The following is a 21,523-nucleotide window of genomic DNA, read 5'->3' as shown; positions in this document are numbered from 1 at the left end:
GAACCCTCAGGAGCCCACGTGGCAAGCGCTGGGGTGGGCGGTCGGAGCCGGCTGGGCACGCCGCACTGAAGTGGCTGTTTTACTCTAGATTTCACAGCCTCACCTGCAGAGCCAAGGCGACCCTCCCTAACTCCACCTCCTCGAGCAGGAGCGGCTGGGATGAGAGACGGGATGCACGCGCAGGATCTTGCGGCTGGGGGTGAGCAGGGCACTCGGGCAAGTGCAACCACGGGCACCGGAGGAGGGAGAGCAGGTGGACTCAAGACAGGCCTGAACGCCTGGCCTGGCGGGGTGGACGGAAGGGCCTGGGACCAGGCTGATGAGGGGGACCTGTCGAAGGGTTTCCAGCAGGAAGTGACTTGGATGATCAAAGCAGTGACAGCAAATCCTTAAACAACACTCACTCAGCGCCAGGCTCCTGTCTGCCTAAGAGATGCGCTTCGCTATAATCCTCCCTTGGGAGGAGGGAGTTTGAGGTGCAGGGAGACTGGGCACCTTGTCCCGAGCCACGGAACCCCACGGGGAGGGGTGGCGCTTCCGACCACACGGCCACTCCATGTGGCTCGGACACACTTAAGCAAAGCCACACTCTTTAACATATTCTCATAATTGTAAAAACAGGTTACCTTCAGTCCACACAACTGCAAGGAAGCCAGCAGCCTTTCCAATGTTTATTGAGTACCTACTCTGTTTTAGGCATGGCACGTGTCTTATCCATCTGTAACTGTCCTTAAAATATGTATTAACTACAGATGATGCAGAAGTCCACTCGCTGGCATGCTTTTTCTGCAAAGTACTGGAATTAGGGATGTGGGCCAGTTTTGTCACAACTGTGCCATCAGAGTCTCAAAGCAGCTGTGGACACTACTATGTTAACTTTTGAGAACGGCTGTATTCACTTTATTCACAAAATCAGGTCTGCTGACCCCTGATACTAACCAATCATGGGCGAAGCTGACAAATGACTATAACAGCAAAAGAAAGTGAGCCATGTTAAGGTGTCTTTAACCCTGGATGACATGTGGAAGACCAAGGAAAAGCTTAAAATATTATGAAATGAGGTGCTGGCCAATCTAAGGAACTGGAAAGAGAGAGGGAGAAAGCAATGGAGAAGGTTCAACCAGAACAACTCAGGGGACATGAGTCCCTCCAATTTAAACTGCCTCTGCGTGGAGGCTTGTCCCCTTCATGTAGCCAGAGTTTGAAGAAATGATCGCATTTTATTTGTGTTGAAGTAAAAGGTAAAGCATTCACTGTTCATGGGTTTCAGAGTTCTTTTCACTAAGTTTTAAGTTGCTTCTGAACCTCCCACTCCAGACTCCCGCCAGCTCCTGCAGGCTGCCCACTTCCCTGGAGCACGAGCAGCAGACCTTCCCCTGTCACCAGGAATCCAGATGTCTCCCACCCCCTGCCCTGACTGCCAGGCTCCTCCCTTCCAGATTCTCTGATAAGATCAGTGGAAAATCGTGCTCCTTCTCTGCTCTTGCTTTTATTAAAAATAAACATACTCCTTCCTAGCTCGGGTGCACATGTAATCACTTCACGTGTTCACGCCCTGCCTCTGCGACTACCTTCCACCCACCACAACGTGGGGTAGGTGACTCATTTGCTGAGAAGCCTTTGACAGTGAGAACGTTTGCGCCCTTCGCTTGTGAAGGGAATGAAGCAACACTGGACTCTTAGAAAGCAAGTGCTCGGGCGTGGCTAGTCTAGACTGGGCCTCAAGTGCAGCTGTAGGAGAAAGGCAACCCTGATCTCGGTGCCAGCCACTTCCGGCCCAAGCTGCGCCGCCACATCCGTGGCCGGCGTCCCCCTGGCGGCAGAAGCTGTACTGAGGCACGCCAAGGGAGGAAACGACCGTGCTGTTTGGGACCCTGCACTCCCCTTGCCCCTTCTCATGTGTGCCATGTGCTCGAGAGAAGTGGGGGCCCCCAAGGCCGCGGAAGCCGCAGCAGCAGGGAAGCGGGCGCACCGCGGCCGGGCGGAACATGCACCCCCGCACGGCGGCCTCCCCCCCATGCATGCATGCACCGGTGCTCAGGGCCACAGAGAGCACGGGGCGCGCAGCCCACTTTCTTTAAGCGGGTGGGGACGCCCCGAGCGGGCACTCAAAAGCACATGCCGAGGGACTGGGCTCTGAGGACTGAGGCCCTGTGGACAGGAGACAGGCATAGCCCCTTCTCTGGATGCTGCCGGGACCCTCCTCGTTAGACTCACACGCCGGCTAAAAGGGGTTCTAAAGGCAGACACTGGCTTCAGCGGCCTCAAGGGGAGCAGCACAGCTCTGGGACACTCTGGACACTGGTTCTGACGTGTCCTGGCAGCATGGCCTTGGACAAGTCATTTCACCTCTTTAGGCATCAGTTTTGCCACCTGCAAAGTGATAACAGGGTAAGTGTTTAAAGTGATGAGCTGGGCCAGGCGTGGAGTTACCTGGTAGACAAGGGCAGCTAGCAGCAGCAGCAGCTCCCCCCCCCGCCCCCACCTTTTCAAGAAGTGTGGGGAGGGGAGGGATGAGTCATGCCCACCCCCATTACCTACAAGATGGTTCTCTTTCTCCCCAAAACTGAACAAGACCCAAATACGTAAGCCAAGTAAAACAGGAGAGGGCAATCCAGGAATGGAAGTGCAACCTCAGTTCTGTTTCTCTAATAGATTAGTAATTTGCTGGCAGCAGCCTTGACAGAGAGCAGATGGCGCCAGTGTTAGCCACAGTGAAGGCAGCAGATGCTGGCCAGCCCACCTCAGCTGGACAGGCCTCTCGGCCAAGTCTGAGAGCCACGGTTTTCAAGTGGGTTCATCTTGGCACAGCAGCTTTGGAAAACGGTGACCAAACGGATTCAGATTTCAACCCACTAGAAGTCGTACTCAAACACCGGATAAAGGAAGAAGCAGGCGCCAGAATCTATGCAGGCCACCACCATCCTTTTAGGGAGTCACCAATAACTCAGCACCCCACTCCAGAGTATGCAACTCTGCCAGCTATGATGGGTAACCTAAGCCTATTGCTTTGTGTCTTCAGCCACAAAGGGCATTTTGCCCCCAGTTTTAGTCATTCAGCAATTACTCTTGAATGATTAACATGTGCAAGGCATTAGTCCTGGATGCTGTAGAGAATAAAATGGAGAGGTACCTCCTAGACATTCTTCCCTGGGCAGGAGAAGTGAATAATTAGCTCTGCATGATGACAGACTACTTGTGAATTAGGGCTGAATATGCATTTACCTTTTTTTTGCCAGCCAATGACACTCACCATTTTTATAGCATTCTCCTACATATCATTTTAAAGCCGTATTTATTAAGACATAATTTACATACCATAACAAACAGTTTCGTGTAATCACCACTACCACACTCAACATATGGAATTACTCCTATCAAGACAAGAAGCCCCTGTTGGCTCCTTGAAGTCAACTCCACCCCCAGACCACAGCCCCTCGTGTGTGTGGCTTCTTACACTTAGCATCTGCTTTTGAAATTCATCCATACTGTAGCATGGGTCAGGAGTTTGTTGTCTTTTATTGCTGAGTAGTAAATCACCACTCTAGGGTCAGCTGGGCCATTTCTAGTTTTTGGCAGTTAGGAATAAAGCTGCTGAAGCATTTGCATACAAGACGTCCTGTGGACCTAAGTTTTCATTTGTCTTGCTGGGTTGCATGTTAAAGGAATGTTCAACTTACTAAGAATCTGCCAAACTGTGGTTCTAACTATTTTGCATTCCCACAAAAAAGTGTAGGAGAGCTCTCAGAGCTCCACATACTCACCAGCGCTTGGTACTGCCAATTTTTAAAAAGTATTAGCCATTCTAATAGGTATGCAGTGGCTATCATTACGTATTTCCCTAATAACAAATGATTTTCAGTATTTTTCACGTGAGTATTTGCTGTTTCTCATCTAAATAAGGCCCTTTTTGGGGGAAGGGGATTTTTTATATTTCAGAAACTTCTTTAAGTATGTCCATCTCCTCAGCCCTATCACCCACGCACTCTTTTCAGGTACTGCTTCAAGAAGAACTTGATCACGCAGCTGAAAAGAGCAGATGTAGGTTCCAAATGTGAAGTGACTTATGTCAAGGTGCAGTAAATCCTACTGTCTGTGGGAATAAATTAGAGATAATCTGTTTCTGAACTGATATATAAGGTACCATATTTTTCCCCAGTCAACATACAATAAAAAAAACCTTTACAATGTATTAGTAGTAACAATATTACATAGAGTATGTAAAAGAGGGGGGAAAGACCCAATATCTTACCTTACAGTATCATGTCAGTGTTCCTATTTGGAAGTTTTTCAATATATATTACAAAAATTGCTTTGAAAAACTTTAATTACAAAGTAATCCATGCTCAGTGCAGAGAAAACAGATGCACAGAGAATAAAAGACAAATACTATCTTTAGTCTCACTTCCCACAGAAAAGATGCCATGTGTTCACTCACTCTTGAGCAGTAAGTGGTCAACCCAGTGTTCACCAAGCATCAGACGGCGCCCAGGCGGGCCAGCGCCTCTGAGGTCTCACTGCCTCAGCAAAGTTCGTTCGTTAGTTTGTTCATTCATTCATTCAAGAGCCAGTCACTAGGGGTCTCTTCCATGTCAGGTGCTGTGCCAGATTGCTGGGGTCCAGCAGGGAAGAAAGACAAGGGGCTTACACTCTGCTGACAAAAAACAGGCAAATAAATATAGTAAAAAATGGGGAGAGAAAGGAGGCAGTGGCCTGCAAGTTGAGAGCGGGATGAACAGGCTTCTCTGAGAGGGAAGGTTGCAGAGCCACTGCAGAACAAGGGGCTGTGTGGACATCTGCGGCCACTCCCAGTCTTTCGAGAAATGACAATAACCAAAGGGCTAGCCTCCTGCTAAGCACAGGGAACACCTGGGCAAAGGGCTAGCCTCCTGCCAAGCATAGGAACATGTGGGCAAAGGTCTAGCCTCCTCTCCAAGCAGAGGAAACTCCTGAGCAAAGGGCTAACCTCCTGCCAAGCACTGGAACACCTGGGCAAAGGGCTAGCCTCCTGCAAAGCACAGGGAACACCTGGGCAAAGGGCTAGCCTCCTGCTGGACCTCCAGGGAGTAGGGTTATAACCAACAATATTTATGAAGTGCACAACCTCCGGGAAGGTACAGTGTGGGTGTTGTGGAAAAAATACTAGAACAGCAGTAACTACAGTTGGACAACTGACGGTGAGTAGACAGATATGTCAAGAAGTAAAAAAATTGTTCGAATGTTAATAACTTTTAATCAGTGAAAATAAATCATCTTTATACTATGCAATAGTGTTATGTGCCTCATTTTACTTTTCTCGACGCATATTCAAATTTACCCCTCAAACAGAGGAGAGCACAAGAAGCAGTGTGCGATGACTTGAAAACTGTAAGAAGGCATTCTCTCTACCCAAAAGCTAGACCCGAATGCCACACTGCAGGCTCTCTGGTCACGCCTTGCACACCCATGTGCCCCGTGGGTGCACACTCTGCACAGGCTGCAGTGGAAACGCGCCCCAGGAGGTGGACCCAGGGGAGCCCAGAGGCCCTGCCCCAGAGGATGCCTGCGGTAAGGATGCTGGGATTTCTTCAACGCTCAAGAAGCCATTTCTTGAACAAAGGCGTGAACAAATGGCACTGAATAAAAAAGTTTAATTGTTGAATGAAGGGAGTGAATGTCACTCGTGACTGGTGCTGATTTTAATTAGGGAGCTAAAATCATTAGCTTCCTACTTGTCGGGAATGAGAGTTGCTTTGTTTTGTTTCTTCCTTTCTTTCAAGTTGATCTGTGCTGTAAGTTTCCCTTACTTCTCAGTTTCTCCAACTCCCAGGTTTTGAAAAAATCACAAGGATGACCAGTCAGTTAAGAACGCATCATGCTTACGTCTTGAAGGCTAAATTCAAGCATCAAAGGAAGACTGGCTGCACAACTGGCCTCATGCCTTAAAAACCATCTCCTTCGACTTCTGTTCCTCCTAGCATGGCAAGGTAGAGCCCGCGGAGGGGCTACCTGTGCCTGGCACTGTCCCTGGAGCATGAGGCCAAGGCACTGGGGGGCTGCACCCCTGCCAGGTGGTCACCACCTGTCTCAGGATGGAGAAACGGTGACCTGAGGGGCAGTGGCAGAGACTGCCCAGGGAGCCACTAGACGAGGCTCACCAGGTGGAGGCCCGTGGCAGCGAGGATGCACTTAGCTCCTCCCGCCACTGGACGAGGCTCTGGGCAGCCCTGGGCCGTGCGGACACCGGTGTGCCTGGGCCTTGGAGGGCTCTCCCAGAGCTGCAGCCCTGCCCACCTCTGACACTAAACTTCCTTCCCATGACCTGGACCAGCTGCCGTAAGTCCATGACTGTGCAAGCCACGGTTTTGGAACTACAGTCATTTTAACTCACTATCACTTAGGCTTCCACTCACTGAATTTGTGAGAAAGATTTCAACGTATGAAGTGAAAAGGAAGATTTCAGGTGGCATCTAATTTATTTTAGAGAATAAACCTTTAAACCTGCCTGAAAAACACCATTTACCAGGTAAGTTAGAAATAAAAGGCTTGCCAGACTCACCTGTTGTACATTGCCTGCTTCCTAAGACACAGGCTGGGAAAATGAGGGCATAAAACGGGGCCTCATCCCTCATCATAGCGGCCCCGGCCCTGGGGGCTCTGCAAGGACCCCCGGGTGCTTCAGTCAAGGGGGTGATAACTGGGGAGGATCTAAGCTCAGAATCAGTGGTACTTGCCCAAGGTGAAGCCCAAGAGAAAGCGGCTTATTTGTAGCAAAACTAAGGCTCCAACCTTATCCTTAGCAAACAGTGAAAACTGCAAAAAATATCTGTGGATAGTCAATGAGACGGACACTATTCTAGAGAACACAAAAACAAATAAGACAGGAAGTCTGCCCTGGAGAAATGTACAGGCTAGGAAGATGAAGTGGATCTCAGCTCTCTTTTCCCCCACACAAATCCATTTATTAATAATTAACATGTTAATTACAAATACTTCATTTCTATTTATTAAGGTCAGTCCCTATGGTCCTCTCTACTTGGGTAGTTATGTTTACTTGCTTGAAGGTAGAAAAGTTCTGTTTCATAACATGCGCTGTAATTAAAACACAGTTTTACACATTTGGATTGGCTTCATCCCATTTGTGTATTTAATCATGCAGACTTTACAGTTTACTACACATTTCTAAAACCTTCCCCTCCTTCTCAACCTGGAAGGAATTTACTTTTCTAACTCTCTCTAGTTACTTGGTAAGTTGTCATGCCTGAAAGCCTAAAATGTTCCCCGCTCCGCAAGTCAGGCAGTTTCCCTGGCAGCTCCTGAACGAGGGAGCAGAAGAGAAAGGGTGCCCAGCTCCGAGCGGGGGCACGAGGCAGCCTGGACATTGCTCCAGGACTGTGAAGTCCGCGTCCCTTGGTCTGAGCCCCAGCACTTCCGCCTGCAGGGCGTGCGAGGAGGGTGAGTGATGCGCGCCCTCACGGCTTCAACTTGGCAGCTTTCACGTAGGTGGGGGCAACCGGCTCGACTGCAGGGACCTGCGCCCCCGGGAGGCTGCCTGCCCATCCTGCCCTCGGGTTCCTCACCCGCCAAGAGGCGCCATCAGAACCGTCGGGTGGTGAGAGTTAAATGAGGCCATGTGGAAAGAAGCCCGTGGCGCAGACGTGCTTAATGCACGCTGGGGGTCACCATCAAGAGCCACGGGTTTGAGATGCTGCTCCTGGCAATAACGGCTGGCCGGGGAGGTCTCTCAAACACAGAAGGAATCCACGGAGTTACGAAAAGAAACTGAAGGAGACGCCTGACCTCGGGGCCACTGCACTAGTGAGTCTTCCAAAGGCATGGACATTTGAAAGTGGAGATGTGGAAGAAAGGAAATCCTTTGGTTTGGTGTCTATTCACAAAGGACCCTGAAGCAGAGAGGAATGTGCAGGTGTGGGCACGCATTCACCTGAGCAGCACTGCTCCATGCGTGGCTTCCCGTCACCACATGTTTGCTGAGGGAAGGAGGAGAAGGACACTGGGCAGTGGCGTCACCTACGAGTGATGAGAGCCAGTCGAGGGACCCTGGGGTGTCCAGACCACAGAGCAGGACGGGGACATGGAGGGCAGGGAGCAAAGAGCTGGGACCCTGAGCACACAGGCGCCGGGAGGACAGAGCCAGGAGAGGGCCCTGCAGGGGACCATCACCCTCATTCCAGACTGCTTCTAAAACCAAACTAAACCGAGCATTTGTGCCTCAAAGAACAAAAACCCCACAGAAATCCTCCTTGGCTCTATATCCAAAAGGAAATACAGGGAGTCCAGTGGGCGTCATTAAAATAGAAGCAGGAAGTGGGAATAGAAGCAACGTCCAAAATCCAATGTCCTCATCTTCCAGAAGGAAAGGAATCTGCGGAGGGAGTGCGCAGTGGGGACGAGAAGCCACCAGGCTCGGCACTCTTAAATTAAGGGTCTCAGCGTTCAACAGCCGGGGGAACGAGGACGGCACAGAAGGGATGACCCCGCTATGGGGACACTCTTCCTCCCAGCATCAGCACCTTCTCAGGGGTTCACAGACCGAGCCAGTCTCCCTCATTGTGTGTAACAGTGGAGGAAGAGATGGCCAGCCTGGCCCTTCCACGTCGGTGTGGAGACCTTCTTCTAAGGCGCCATGAGGTCTTTACGATTGATGGGTGAGCCCCCGACCTCCAGTCGCCTCAGCTCTGAGAACGAGGCTGCAACTGCGTCTCTAATGAAAGTGCTGTGCAGGCCAGGCCCAATAAACTGCTCTCCTTTATCCCTCGTGTTCTTGTCCCTCCATGCAGCCCGTGGCACCTGGTGAGGGGCGCAGTGGACAGGCGGGCTCTCCCAGCCAAGGCATCAGCACCTCTCAGCTTGGCAGAGACTGCCCCTGAGAAAACGCACCCGGGCAGACATGAGCACTGCACTAAGAATGTGGAAAACTGCTCAAGCAAAATACAAAACCCATGTCTGTGCTGGTCTGGACTGTGCAGGAGGGGACGATATAAAGGTTTTGCATTTTGGATGTTGTAATTTAGTTCTCACGACAGAGATAGCAGGAAGGTACTGTAACAAAGCAGTGGAAGGCAAGGAAAGTGTGTTACTGTGGCAGCACTGCAAGCTTCAAATCCCTCAAAAAAGAGATCTTCAAGAAACAAGGCAATTCACTGATGACTGTCTTCAAAATATCAAGTACAAGAGACGAGCAAGGGAAGATTTTCTACGCAACACACTGGTCTTGGAGGTCCTGCCTCTGCCACGTGAGCTCCCGGCAGGCGCGGCGAGCCTCCACGACACCGCCTGCGCAGCACTCCCTGCCTCGGGAGACACCAGGCTGTTGGCACAGGCAGGCCTGGTTGCTGGGAGGCAGGCACGTTTCATTACAGGTTCTGAGTAGGCAACCCATCACCTTTGCCTGGAATATTCCTGGTATTTTCAGAAGTAAGGAAACTCCGAGAGATAAGCCAGATTACCTCATTCCTTTGAAATTACCCGTTAATGTCTAATTTAGATAAACTCTAAAGAAAGTGCTAAATTCAGGTGCCTTACTGCCAAAAGTGACTAAGGAAAAAAACTGTTATCAGGTTTAAAACCTTGATAAAAGGATTGTATGCATGTCCACTTCCAGGGAGGCAGAGAGTAGACGGCACATTTTGGGGCTGGTTCTAGCTATTTTTCTACCCTTCCCTTATCTTCCCACTGGAAGCCTCTGTCCTTTCGGGCTCGGTCCACTTTCTTCTACGAGGAGATGGACACTGAGTGGGCAGGTCAGCACGACCACCTCCCCAGGACAGCCCTGCTGCAGGTGGCAGAAGCCCCGACGCAGCGGCATCCGGCAAGCATGCTGTTGTGAGGACAGTCCCTGCCGGGAGGGGTGAGACCCGAGCTGGACCTGAACAACCCAGGTTTGACACTGGACACGTCTCCAGGCCAGGCCTCGAGCGGCTGTCACCGCCAGCCTGTACAATCGCGCCGCAGAAGCAGGCGACCCCTTAATACCGCAGGCGAAGCCCTCAGCGGAGGGGTGCGCTCGTGCTTCCTGCAGGGCTGTGGCGATGACCCTCCCAGCGCTGCAGGGACCTCAAGGATTGGGCTCTACAGCAGCCCACGCTCTGGCCAGGTCACGGACAAGAGAATCTTCACGGGGCTCTGATGGGGGCCTTGAGGCACCAGCTCCCCAACACCACCTCCACCCACCGCGGAGCAGGCCGGGACAGAGCGTTTACCTTGGGGCCCGTACTGGCTCAGGTGTGGGCCGTAAGTCCCACTCGAGCTGCTCTGCTGGAAGCTGCTGATCCCAGGAGGCACCTGGCCTCCCGGCGCGGGGCGCGGTGACATGGAGGGTGCTGTCTGCTGAGGTCCGTACTGAGCCAGCGGGGCGTTCCTCTGGGAGCCCGCCATGAAACCTAAGTGGGAGAGAGGAGAGACGTCAAGGGGCTTTCGCCATCCCTGCGCGTACAAACAAGGCGAGACGAGACGGCGGGGCGCGCGTGGTGCTGGCAGCTGGGTACTGCGGGACTCCCGCAAGCTGGGGAAACATCTCGGCACATCTCACCCCAGGGGGGTTCTGCAAGTGCCCGCCCTGGTCCTGAGCCTGAGCTGTGCACTACTACCCAGCGGATGGGGGATCTGAACTTGCTGGAGAAGAGGCAAGGAGGCCTATCTGTCAGGAGGGTTCTCAGGAGGCCAGGTACTACAGGTCAGGCACTACTGAGCGACGGCTGCAGTGACGGCCTCTCCACGCGGCCTCTGCCCGGCCAGCTGCCCTCCGAGCTTCTCCCTGCCCCTCCTGCCCTGCACTCTGCAGAAGTCTCGTCCTGCCTCCTCTGGGAAGCCCTGGCCTGATTCCTGCTGTTCCTTCTGGGGAAACTTTAAACAACTTGCTATTCCAATCTACTGCTTACCTTCTCCCTCAAACCTGTCCACCCTGTGGTCCTCCCACATCAGTGGCCTCCGCCACCACGACTCCTCCCTCCGCTCCTTGTCCATCGGCACATCCTGCCGACGGCTTCTGGGCTGGGCCATCCCCACTTCTCCAATGCCTCAGGGCAGCGCTGGCCTCCGGCTCCCCTCTCAGCCCCCTCCTACTCCGTGTAGTTCAGTTCACAAAGCTCCAGAAGCCTCCTTCAGGAGTAAAGAGGACACCAGCCCACCTCTGTCCCCCTCGAGGCCTCCCACTGGGTTTGGGTATCACGCCAAACATCGTGCTGTGGCCTGTGCCATCCCTGGCACCTGCTGCTGCCTTTCCACCGGAACCTTCTGAGAGATGCTGCAGGAGAACACCGAGCCCTTCCCCGGCCGTGGCCCCGTGCTCTGAGCCCCCCGTGCTCCCTGAGCCCCTGTGCTCTCTGCCGGGAGGCTTGGCAGCTGCTCTCCACAGGGCTGGCTCTCCTGCCCTTCGGAGCCGCCTTCTCGGACCACCTACCCAAGGCGGCAGCCGTTCCCACCCTCGCTGGCCCTAGCACCCTTTGCAGCCTGCAGCCGTCCACTCTGCTTGGCTCACAGCTCCTTGTCCTCCCTCGCGTGCAAGCTGCAAGGCCAAGGCCCCGCCGTGCTCACTGCTGCTCCGTGAGAGCCTGACGGGGTCACACGCTGCTGGGCGTCAGGACCGACCGTCTGAGGGGATGGATGTTAAGTTTCTCATGTACTCAACAGTGTGTGGGCACTTCATAGGCATCTGGTAGGTAGGGGCAGCAGGTGTTTCAACGAACTTCAAAAAGAATGTATCTTAAAACCATGCAGAATTGTAATGGGAAAATATATCCACATATCTAGTAGTCCAGGCAAAAGAGAAAAAGAGAACGGAGAAAGAGCTCTGGGATGCTCATTTGGACGTGGCGTCTATTCCAAATAGAGACATTTATCTAAGAAAAAACTAACACCATTGAACTCATCTGGTGGAGTTAAAAAGACCTTCAAGACCCAAAAGTTTGCGTAGGAGTTCACAGGGAAGTGGACTTGGCCCAATGGACAGGGCGTCCGCCTACCACATGGAAGGTCCCTGGTTCAAACCCCAGGCCTCCTTGACCTGTGTGGAGCTGGCCCATGCGCAGTGCTGATGTGCACAAGGAGTGCCATGACACGCAGGGGTGTCCTGCGTAGGGGAGCCCCACATGCAAGGAGTGCGCCCCGTAAGGAGAGCTGCCCAGAGTGAAAGAAAGTGCAGCCTGCTCAGGAATGGTGCCACACATATGGAGAGCTGACACAAGATGACGCAACAAAAAGAAACACAGATTCCTGGTGCCACTGGTAAGGATAGAAGCAGACACAGAACACACAGCGAATGGACATAGAGAGCAAACAACTGGGGGGTGAAAGGGAGAGAAATAAACAAAAAAATAAATCTTAAAAAAAAAAAAAGTAATGGAGAAATTGAAAAATTAAAAAAAAAAAGTTCACACATTATCAAGAGACAGTTCTGTATTTTCTAGAGGCTGCAGAAACTTGACAGAGGATGACCAAGAACTGTGGCTTCCAAAGAAAGTCTACTGGGATGGTCAGAGGGCAAGGTAATAGCTAGATATAAGGCCAGCTTTAGCTTAGGAGATTCAGTGGCATGCGGCACTTAGGAAGGTCATCACGTACATTTCAGTAAGGGAAAAAAATCATTTCCCACTGCCTCTGTGCAAATGGATCTTTGTAAAAGCAAGCAGCCTCTTTACTTAGAAGGATAAGCATTATGAAACTGGGCTCGACTGGCAGCTCTCAGATATAAATTACAGGAAATGTTTGCTTCTTCAAATCAGAAAACTGACGTCAGAGCACTAAAATAACTACAGAAGACTGCATCTTAAAACGTTACCTGAAATATTTAAGCTTTACTATAAAATTCCCAATCATTTCAGAAAGAGTCCTGCTTAATAAAAAACATGCTTCATTCTGTACATACCTTTTTTTAAAAAAGAGAATTACATGATATCCTCTTCATTAGATAAGGAAAATAATACTGGTCCTTCACCTAGCATTAAGTTTTGACTCAACTAGGATTTAGAAGCTCTGGTAACACAGGACATCCTGAAGTCCTTGCTTCCCCAGGGCACGCGCTGTAGGTCTAACGTTTGTTCATGTAAGCGCTAAGACTTGCTACCTGGGCAAGTGCTTTCCTTATTTCTCAGTATTACTCAGTCCTTAGAAATACCTACGTCCCATTCTACTTGCACTTTCTCAATTATCACTGGCGTGAGGAGGTCCAAAAGGAGGGGGATACGAGCAGCGAGTGCAAACGGGACTCCCCGCTGCATCAGGCCACGCAAGGCTGGACATGGTTCTGGGGCGCAGGAATCCACCTCTACCTATGGAAATTACAGCGGGAAGGCGGAGTGCTCCCTCTGCACACGTTTGTAAGGGCCCCGCTGGCAGGTGCCTCCTAAGCCCTGGCCTTGCATTTACTGTGTGCTCACTCATTCCCAGTACACCCAGGACAAGGAGGGGACAGCATCACTGTCCCCTGGGACAGTCACCCAGTGGTGGCAGAAGAACACGAGACCTTGGTCACGGTCTTGTCTGTGCCACCACTCCGGGTCTAGCAGGGGTGACAGGTGCACACGTGCACATGGAACTGAACTAGCCGTGGGACCTCGGGGAACCCCGGGATTTCCGAGAACCTCAGCGCCTTGGCCTTGAAATGAGGATGAGGATGCTGTAAGGATCAAATGAGAGAAGAGACGTGAAAGTATCACACAGTCTATAATACGAAATATGAAAGTTTGTGATCATAATGGTTTCTACACTTCCAAGAATATATTTGGCTTTGTTTTTCATTTAAAATTTTTAAACAAATCTATTATATTGATGCATATTAATAAAGCATAAATCCACCCAAACTGTACGACCTATGGTATTTGGTATACTCACATAGTTGTGCATTCATCACTTCAATCATTTTTAGAGCATTTTCATTATTCCAGAAGTAATAGTTAAAGAAACTCCTCACCTCTTAATCTCTCTACGCTTCCTCTGCTGTACATAGCTGCTATTCTTTTTTCCTTCTGTCTAGGTTATTTGTTTGCATGTTTTGCAAAAACACTCTTATAAATGCAGTATCACTCATATTCATATTTTACATGATGTTTCACTATGTTATACGGTCCCAGGTTACATTTTTTAGCTTTCCTCAAGAATATCTTTTTAGCTCCTTATAACCCCACATATTTTGATGTAGTTTCCAGCTAGAAGGAATGAGTTAGTTTTTTTTTTTTTGTAGGAGGTCCTGGGGATTGAACCAGGGATCTCATAATGGGAAGCAGCAGCCCAACCACTGAGCCACATCTGTTCCTGTTTTTATTTCTACTACTGTTTTAAAATATGTGGATTCCACACTTTTTCAGCATTTGCCCAACTATGTACAAATTCCAAGTGGTTAAAAGGGTATGGGAGGTGACCCCACCCCCCAACCTCTTACCACCTGGCGCCCCGCGCCAAAGGCAAAGGTTTTCAATACCTTCTTTCTGTGGTATTTTTAACTTGGGAACGTACAGGTATATATATATATATTTGAAATCTTAACTAAACACAAATGGTGGTGTATTATTCACCTTGTGGCATTAAAAATAAAACACCTTTACTGCTTTTCTCTAACCATGTATCTAGAAGATTACTCTCACGCCTTGTGCCACTCCTCCAGCAGCTGTGCGGCTGCACCCCTAACCTGTCAGTCCTACCTGTAGAGATGGTTTCCAGTCAGCAGGAGGAAGTTCCTTGCAGACGGCACTTCCCACATATGACGTAATACCTTCAGGGTAAGATCTAGGATGTGGAATTGCTGGGTCCAAGGTCCTGTGGTTAAAGTCTGGTCAGCAGAGGCTGCACGGGAGGACTGGCCTGCTGGCCCCGCCCACTCCGCAGGCTGCCCTAGTGTCTGACCTTGGGCAGCAGGAAACGGACCACGGAACTGCCTCACGTTTTGTTCTGTCCTGCTCATCACGAGCAGAGCTGAACATTTCCCTTGCATGGGAGCCATTTTCACTTCCTTTTTTAGAACTGTTTGTATTCTTTGCCCATTTTTCTAGTGATCAACTTATTCCTTGACTGAAGCAGTTCATTGTGCAGGTACAGCTCCCATTTCCAAATAGATAGCTGTGGTGCTCACAGAAGCCCTTCTGTCTGTGAACCTGTGGAAACAGGGTCCGACTTCTGAGTAACACCAACAGAGACCATATATTGTCTTAGTGGGAAAATGACATGATGAGACCTGTGTGTGTGTGTGTGTGTGTGTGTGTGTGTGTATTTTCAGGTGGCACCAGGGATTGAACCCGGATCTTGTACATGGGAAGCAGGCGTTCAAACACTGAGCTACCTCTGCTCCCCTGCCCTGTGTTTTTGAAGCTAATTCTACGATAATATGAGCATGGACAAGCTGGGAGACCACTTGGGAAGTATGTCAAGTGCTACATAAAATACAAACATGATTATATACCAGCAATAATCCTACTAAAAAGGTTTCCACAGTGCATAGAAGCATAGTTTCAAAAACTGCAGACCAAAGTTAGCTAAAAGAAGCATTTCTATTTTTCACCCTAGAGAGAAACAATGCATGTCTATTAATTTGTTTCTTCAACTATAAAACATGAACTACCCTATCTACCTCACAGAGTTGTTATGGGGATTAAATGAGTTAATACATGAAAACACTTATAAAAGTACATGGCACACAGTAAGTGTCAATAAATATGAATGATTATGGTTATTTTTATATTCAAAATAAAGGGGAGGCAAAAGAGGCAAGCACAGTTTAACATCCAGAGCACTGAGCTAAGATTCCATCCTGGCTTTCCCACGCTTGTTGTGCAGATTTCAGCAAGTGCCTTAACTTTTCTGGACTCTTGTTAGATAGGGGAGTAGGGTTAAATTTTTTGTAGGGACACTTCCAGCTCTAGCTCTCTACCATTCTTGTTAAAACGTTTTTTTTCCCCTCTAGAAAAAAATCTAATTGACAATTGTAATTTCTGTGTGTATTTATTTGGAGGTATTCTTTTTGTTTGCTTGTTTCTGTGGGGCTTTTAAAATGAAGTAAATGTTTCCTTCTAATATATTTTTTTGGATGTACCAAGGATTGAACCCATAAATGGTAAGCAGGTGCTCAACCAGAGCTACATCTGCTCCCCCTAAAATATTTTTAAAAAATCAAATTTTGACCAAGAATTTTCTACTCATTTTGGTGACATTTGATTGTATCTTGCTTCCTTTAGAAAGTTCTTATAAAATGGCAGCCTGTAACATAGTTTGTGAATACAAACACCAACAACTGAAAAAATGCAGCTGCTTTTTAAAAAAGGTGTGAAATTTTTCTTTAGTTACAAGAATTTGGAAAACACTAAAGTATCTAGTAAGAAAATCTTACAAAATATAAAACGAATTTCCTACATGCTATAAAAGTATATTGAAGTACTACATGAATTATGGAAGCATTTGTCTCAAGTTAATATCAAAATGGAAAAATTCAAACTTAAAAAGGGGTAATGAAATGGAAGCACTCTGGAACTGTGGGCACCAGACCGCGGGTAGAAGGCTGCCTCGTGCCTCAGTGGGACCCAGGGACTGATAAACCAGTGAGTATACTTCTTGCCTTGGCTTACAAGATTGTTCTGAGCGTCAAATAAGAAAAACAGATGCACAAATGCCATGGCAATGTTCCATAAGGCTCGGAGGGGGTTCTCTGAGCCCTTCCATTCGTTGCGTAAGCTCAGATCTTGGCTTTCAAACTGGTCACTCAATTTGCAACCAGTTACACAAATCTCACGGCATGCCTCAATTTTACTCTAGTATTCACAGAATTGTGGTAAGAAAAAGAGCACATAAAAAATGGTAAAAAAGTGATCCTTGCCCCTGAGGAACTTAAAATTTAGTTGAAAGAAAATAAAAACTATCAACAGGGAAGTGCCAGAATAAAATTACAAAGCATGTGACTACACATAGCATCTTCACCAACTGGCTAAAACTCCCCTCCCCTTGCATTTATTAATTATCCTGTAGCAGGTGCCAGGCAAGGTGCCAGGGGCTGGGACAGAAGCGCTGAGCAAATGAGATGGTCTCTTCAGCTCTCGCGGAACGTACATGCTAGTAGGAGAGAGATATTCACCAGGTAACTAAAGTACAGGTGCGATGAGTACAGAAGCTCTGACTGGGCTGCGAGGGCTTTGTTGGAAGGGGTCATATTTAGGCCAAACGACCCAGAATAATCTAACTAGAATGCTTCTGAGCATCACGACGAAGACAAAATGTGCCTGCGTCCCACAGGGGTGTCACCAGGCATATACCTGGAGTCGAGCTCTGGCATACGGCTGAGTGCCAGGTCACGGGTCGCCCCGACTTTGATTAGTTCTTTTCAGTGGCTGGTTTCATATTTTGCCCCTTCCCCAAGCCCTCTCCTAACCTGGTCACTGCGGTCAGCAAGGGACCACCCACACTACAGAAGAGGTGTCCGACGACACCCCGTCCTCCAGCCTACGAACACCTGCACCCACGCCCCTTGGGATAAGAAGGAACTCCGTCCTTGGGTCCCAGGCCAGCGCCTTCGTGGCCCCTCTGAATCCTGCTCTTTCTCATCTCTCCAGGGCGCTGCGTGGTGTGCTCAAAACGGATCCGCTGGCTCTTGACTGCACGACAGAGCACAATGAAGCCAGCACACGAAACTTTGCAAAGCTTGGTCCCGCCTATTTCCCAGCCACATCTGGCTACCTGGTCACCATGGTGCATAGGCAGTGATCAGATCCTTCCAGAACACCTCTAGATCCCAGCAGCCTTTGCTCATTCATGTGATGTCTGCTGACTGTCCATGACGCCTCAGGCCATGGCAAGGAACAGCTGCTGCTGAGGAGCACATATCCTACGTGACAACTTTTGCCATTATTAACTCATTTAAACTTCAAATCAACTCAGGACAGAAAGGGTAAATGTTCAATTTTTACCACAACCCACAATTCATGTGATGTAAATATAAACATCATGTGAATATCTGTGAGTACATTCACATACACGTTCCATTAAAAATCTCTCCCTTAGTATGTGAGGTGCACTCTGATAACATATATCCACGAAATAAACCCCGGTCACGGCCCTCAAACGGATGTCCTAACCCACTGGTGGGAGGCACGGCTTGAAGAACACAATGCCCCGGTGTTGCCTCCACGCGTCTCGCGGCCCTCACCGTGAGCTCGAGGCCTGCTGCGCAGCACCAGATGCGCTCTTACCTGCATTTACCTGCTGCATAGCTAAGCTTCTGCTCCGTGCTCCCTGCCACAGGGCACCCGCCCTTCCCAGGAGCTGACGCTTCGGCAGGCTGGAAAAGGGGAGGGTGCTGTGCAGTTGCCTTGTGGCTATCATTTGTGAGTGGGATTGTTGCCAGTCCCTGCCCCAAGCACCTGGGGCTTTAGCACTCTTCACATACGTGGGTTTTTAAAGAATAATACGAATAACTCTGTTCAGAGCCCACTTACTTTTACTTTACCAAAATTTTAATAGATTGGATTTTGTTTCGCAGCATATTCCAGCAATCATCTCTGGGAAAGGACAACAGCTACTCAAGGAAGGTTTCCTTTGGCAGGAAGAACTGGCAGCGGCAGCTCGGCGAGGGCCAGAGGGCACCTCTGGTTCTCAGCCAAAAGTGCTGAGCACACCCCTGCTGCCCAGCAAGGCGGCCACTGCGAGGGGCTCCGCCCGGGCCAAATTTGGTCTTCACTTGAGCCAGGTGAGTTTAGGCAAGCTACTTAATATTCAAGCCTCAGTTTCCTCTTCTGAAAAATGTGGATGATCATCATAAATTACATGAAACCTGCATGTAAGACACATAGCTCTGTGCTTGGTGCGTGCACACATGTACACACACATACACACACGGAGTGATAGCTACTGTTCACAACAGCATGTTTCCTCTGAATTATCCCAAGTTTCCTAACTAGCCTCCCCTGCCAAGCTCCCCGACAGAAACCAGAAAGTGCTTTCTAAATATGAGCTGCATGAAGTCAATGCATCAACTCCCTACCCATCTCCTGCCACAGTTTAATCTTTTAACAGCTCAAGGTTTCAGTGACTGCTTATGTTTTCTAAGTTTCATCCTCTCAAAGTCTGTGAAGGCTATGAAGGCAGAGACCAGGTCTGCCTCACTGCTCACTGTTGCTTCTGTGCGCGAGCCTGCCAGGGTGCCCACTAGGCATGTATTAAAGACAGGGCTGAGTGTCAGGGACTGGGCTGGGTGCAGCTGGCCCTCAGAAGTGCTGCCTCCTAAGACCAGTCCTGGCGTGCCAAGTAGGCGAGAGGGTGGGCAGGCAGCAGGCTGCAGCTGCAGGGCAAGCAGGGCCAGCAGGTCCGGGCAGGCACAAAGCCAGGGTCCGTTCACCCAAAGGATACTGTCCAGTGAGCTGCAATCCATGAAGAGTCTCAGTTGAAGGGACCCCTGACCGTCGGCACGAGCCAGGGAGTTGGCACAAACGCAGAGGCCAAGGCCCCAGGTGAGTCTCAGACCTCTGCAGGCCAGTGGCCCTGCCAGCACCTGCCACCACTGCTGTCTGTAACTGGCTCAAAAGTCAGGGGAACTTAGCTTCTGCTCCGAAGTTTTTTCAATTGTTTGATATTTCCATATGTGTTAATATTTCTTTCATCGCTTTAGATTTACACTGCTTTGTGTTTCTTTATTAGAAACAATCACAGGATTCCCATATACCACCTTATTATTCATACTTTGCATTGGTGTGGAAAATTTGTTAAAATTGATGAAAGCACATTTTTAAAATTATGCTATTAACTAGAGTTCAAGGTTTACATTAGGGTTCACTGTTTGTATATTGTACTTCCATGGATTAAAAAAATTTTTTTTTATTCCGTCACCATATATACAACTTAACATTTCCCCTCTTAGTCACATTCGGATATTTATTCCAGTGATGTTAATTATGCTCACAATGTTGGACTTCCATCACCACCACCCATTATCAAAGCAAATTCATCATTTCAATTAGGAGCACTGCACATTTAAAACCTTAACTACCATTCTTTAAACCCATCCTTTCCCCAGAAACCTACATTCTAATACTGATTCTATGAGTTTGCTTATTCTAATTATTTCAAATCAGTGCATTCATACAGTGTTTGTCTTTTTGTGTCTTGCTTATTTCACTCAACATGGTGCCTTCAAGGTTCATCCGTCTTGTCACATATATTAGGACTTCATTCCTTTTTACAGCTGAATAATATTCCATTGTGTATATATATACATTTTATTTACCCATTCATCAGTGGATGGACATGGGTTACTTCTATTTTTTGGCAACTGTGAATAATGCCATTATAAACACTAGCGTGCAAATACCTCTTGGACTCCCTGATTTCAATTCTTTTGGTTATATTTCTAGTAGTGGGATAGCTGGATCATATGGAAATTCTATAGTTAGCTTTCTGAGGAACTGCCAAACTGTCTTCCATAGCAGCTGCACCATTTTACACTGCCACCAGCAATGAATGAGTGTTCCTATTTCTCCACATTCTCTCCAATGGTTATTAATAGCTAATGATGTTAAGCTTCTTTATATGTACTTTCTGGCTATTTGCATATCTTCTTCGGTGAGCTGGCTATTCAAGACCTTAGCCGATTTTTAAATTGGGTTTGACTTTTTGTTGTTAAGTTGAAAGACTTCTTTATATACTATCAATAGTAAACCTTTATCAGATATGTAGTTTCCAAATATTCTCTCCCAGTATCATTTGTTGTGGAGACTATTGTCTCCCAATTGAGAGGCTTTGCCCCTTGTAAAAATTTAGTTGGCCATAAAAATGAAGGTTGACATCTGTGCTCTCAATTCAATTCCATTGGTATAAATGTCTGTCCTTGTGCCTGTACCATGCTCTTTTGATTACTGCGGCTTTGTAGTAAGTTTTAAGATCAGAAAGTGGGAGTCATCCAAGTTCATTTTTCTTTTACAGACGGCTTTAGATATTTGGGGCCTCTTACATTTCCATATACATTTGATGATCGACTTTTTAGTTTTTGCACAGATGGCTTTTGGAACTTTGGGACTGCGTTGAATCTATAAATTAAGGTAAGTCTGACATCTTAATGATATTTAGTCTTCCAATCCATGAACATGGAATGTCCTTTCATTTATTTAGGTCTTTGACTTCTTTTAGCAATGTTTTATAGATTTCTGTGTACAAGTTCTTTATATTCTTGGTTAGATTTACTCCTAGATATTTGATTCTTTTAGTTGCTACTGCAAATGGAATAGTTTTCTTGAGTTCTTCTTCCGATTTTGCTTGTGTATAGAAACACTACTGATTCTGGGGTGCTAATTTTGTACCCCACCACTTTGCTGAATTCATTTATTAGCTCTAGGAGTAGTGTTCTTGAGGACTTTTTGGACTTTCTGTATAGAGGATCATGTCATCTGCTAACAGGGAAAGTTTTACTTCTTCCTTTCTAATTTGGATGCCTTTTGTTTTTCTTGCCTAATTGCTTTGGCAAGAACTTTCAGTACAATGTTGAATGACAGTGGGCATCCTTGTCTTGTTCCTGATCTCAGAGAGAAAGCTTTCAGTCTTTTACCATTAAGTATCATGT

The 21,523-nt window shown here is 48.3% G+C and overlaps 1 protein-coding gene across 1 annotated transcript in view; it reads right to left on the bottom strand.

Moving 5' to 3' along the window:
- The window catches only part of ARID1B (AT-rich interaction domain 1B), a 398,217-nt gene that overhangs the window by 53,225 nt on the left and 323,469 nt on the right, over positions 1 to 21,523 (bottom strand). Inside the window, 1 exon segment of the mRNA XM_058289666.1 lies at positions 10,203 to 10,382. Within this exon segment, the coding sequence (XP_058145649.1) occupies positions 10,203 to 10,382 (180 nt within the window).

The sequence above is a fragment of the Dasypus novemcinctus genome, chromosome 28 (assembly GCF_030445035.2).
Source record: "Dasypus novemcinctus isolate mDasNov1 chromosome 28, mDasNov1.1.hap2, whole genome shotgun sequence".
In the NCBI taxonomy this organism is placed as follows: Eukaryota; Metazoa; Chordata; class Mammalia; order Cingulata; family Dasypodidae; genus Dasypus; species Dasypus novemcinctus.
This window is presented reverse-complemented; position numbering and strand designations above follow the sequence as displayed.